The sequence below is a fragment of the Microtus ochrogaster genome, unplaced genomic scaffold (genome assembly GCF_000317375.1).
Source record: "Microtus ochrogaster isolate Prairie Vole_2 unplaced genomic scaffold, MicOch1.0 UNK11, whole genome shotgun sequence".
Classification (NCBI taxonomy): domain Eukaryota; kingdom Metazoa; phylum Chordata; class Mammalia; order Rodentia; family Cricetidae; genus Microtus; species Microtus ochrogaster.
Window position 1 is genome coordinate 453,002 of NW_004949109.1, and position 2,159 is coordinate 455,160.

The window sequence follows — 2,159 nt, forward strand, 5'->3', positions numbered from 1 at the left end:
GTCATTAAAAACAAAACAACCTATCTCAAAAAAAAGCAACCCTTTCCTCAAAAAATAATGTATTTCAAATGCTATTATTCATTGAATACATCTTTCCTGTTCTTTTTTTTTGGGGGGGGGGAGTTCAAGACAGAGCTTTTTCTGTGTAGCCTTGGAGCTCAGAGATCCATGTGCGTTTGCCTCCCAAGTGTTTGTGCCATTACTGCCCAACTTGAATACTGAATCCATCCATCCATCCATCCATCCATCCATCCATCCATCCATCCATCCATCCCTATCTATCTACCTCTGCCTCCCGAGTGCTGGGATTAAAGGTGTGAGCCACCATTGCCTGGTTTAAAGATTTTTTTCATATGTGTGTGTGTTTTGCCTGCATGTATGTACATGCTCCACATGCGTGCCTGGTATCTCGGCTGAGGCCAGAAGCTGATGTCAGATTCCCTGAAACAGGAGTTACAGATGGTTGTGAGCAGCCAGGTGGGTCCTGGGAACCAAACCTGGGTCCTCTGCAACAACAGCAGCCAGCGCCCTTAACCACTGGACATTTTCTTTTTTAATTAATAAGATGGTAACATTTATTCTTTTAATTCATTAACTTATAAAAGTAAAATGCATGCTAAATAGAGAAGGGGAAAAAAGAAAAAGTCACAATCCACAACCGTACGTAAACAATCAACATTTCATATTTCGGATCCTTCCTAGTGTGCTGGTTGATAAACCAATGCACAGATGCACAAAAGCATCCTGGAAGAAACTCCCGGGAAAATGGTGGTGAAGACGTCCACATTCTGTAGCAGCTGGACCAGATGCCTCCTTCCCAAGACTGCAGTGCTTAGACTCCTGTAGTGCATTCCAGTCACTTTAGTCGTGTTTCAAACAGAAGACTTCACATCGTAACAGCAACCTGGGCCCTCCGAGCTGAAGCATCAGAGCAGCTCCCAAACCAGCTCTTACATTTCCCACCAATTCTGCTATTTACAGCATTGGGCACAAAACCAATGCTGAGGTGCCAAAGCAGGATTCTTATTAGATCGTGGTGAGATCCTTCTCCAGCTGCAGCACAATCTCCTTGAGAGCAGAATCCTCTGCCCAGTTGGTTTGACTCCCCAAAATAAGGCCCTGCAATTAAAAAAAAAAGGTACTTAATTTAACAAGATTAATGAATCCTTTCCTTTTTTTTAATTTTTTTCCCGTACAGACAGGTTCTATGTAGTCCAGGATGGCACTGAACTTGCTAAACATCAGCTGTGTAGCTGAGGATGATGCTGAACTTCTGATGCTCCTGCCTCCACCTCCTGGGTGCTGGGATTACAGCAGCCTGCCAATATGTCCAGGTCATGTGGGCTGGAGCCAAACACAGGGCTCTGTGCTGCCAGGTGAACACCATCAACTGAGCGATGTCCCCAGCATCCTTGCACTGACCTCATCTGATATCCACTGAGCATCTACTGGGACGCAGCACTGTGATCAAGAGGAAGAGCAGGACCACAGCAACTGTGGCATCCTCGCTTCACATAATGCCGGATGGTATTTCCAGGATTTGCCTATGGGCTTCCTGGACAGATTTTACTCACTAAGAATCCTTGCAGTGTTCTGTCAGACTACGAGGAAAGTACTGTTGCCTGGAGTTGGGCTCACTTAGCTCTGCTTATGTGCACCTCATCCCTTTCTGGAGAAACAGTAACTAGAACGGGTACGTTTTATTTTCAAAAGAGAAAAAAAGTTTAGTTCATCAACGGATTTTTGTTTTTGTTTATTTTTTGATACAGGTTTTCTCTGTAGCTCTGGAGCCTGTCCTGGAACTAGCTCTTGTAGACCAGGCTGGCCTCAAACTCACAGAGATCCATCTGCCTCTGTCTCCTGAGTGCTGGGATTAAAGGTGTGTGCCACCACCACCACCTGGCCTCATCAACGTTTTAAACCTTTGAAAATGTTGACAAACATTTCTGTGGCAGACAATGAGTGGACAATGAAGAAATGATTAGGATCATAATTAATAAGAATTCTGGTCATTCCTATCGATAAACAGTGGCTCAAAGATAGTAACTTATTTATTGCAATAATATTTGCACAGATTTTAGAAAGTGTTATGCTATTATGAATAAAAACATTGAAAAATTTGTTTTATAGAAGGAACAGTCTTTTTTTTTTTTTTTTTT

The 2,159-nt window shown here is 43.0% G+C and overlaps 1 protein-coding gene across 1 annotated transcript in view; it reads right to left on the reverse strand.

The window, feature by feature from the left end:
• Positions 1–617: 617 nt before the first annotated feature.
• Positions 618–2,159, reverse strand: part of Cenph (centromere protein H) — a 13,416-nt gene continuing 11,874 nt past the window's right edge. Inside the window, exon 9 of the mRNA XM_005366627.3 lies at positions 618–1,119. Coding sequence (XP_005366684.2) covers positions 1,027–1,119 — 93 coding nt within the window. The 3' untranslated portion in view covers positions 618–1,026. The remainder of the gene's footprint in view (positions 1,120–2,159) is intronic.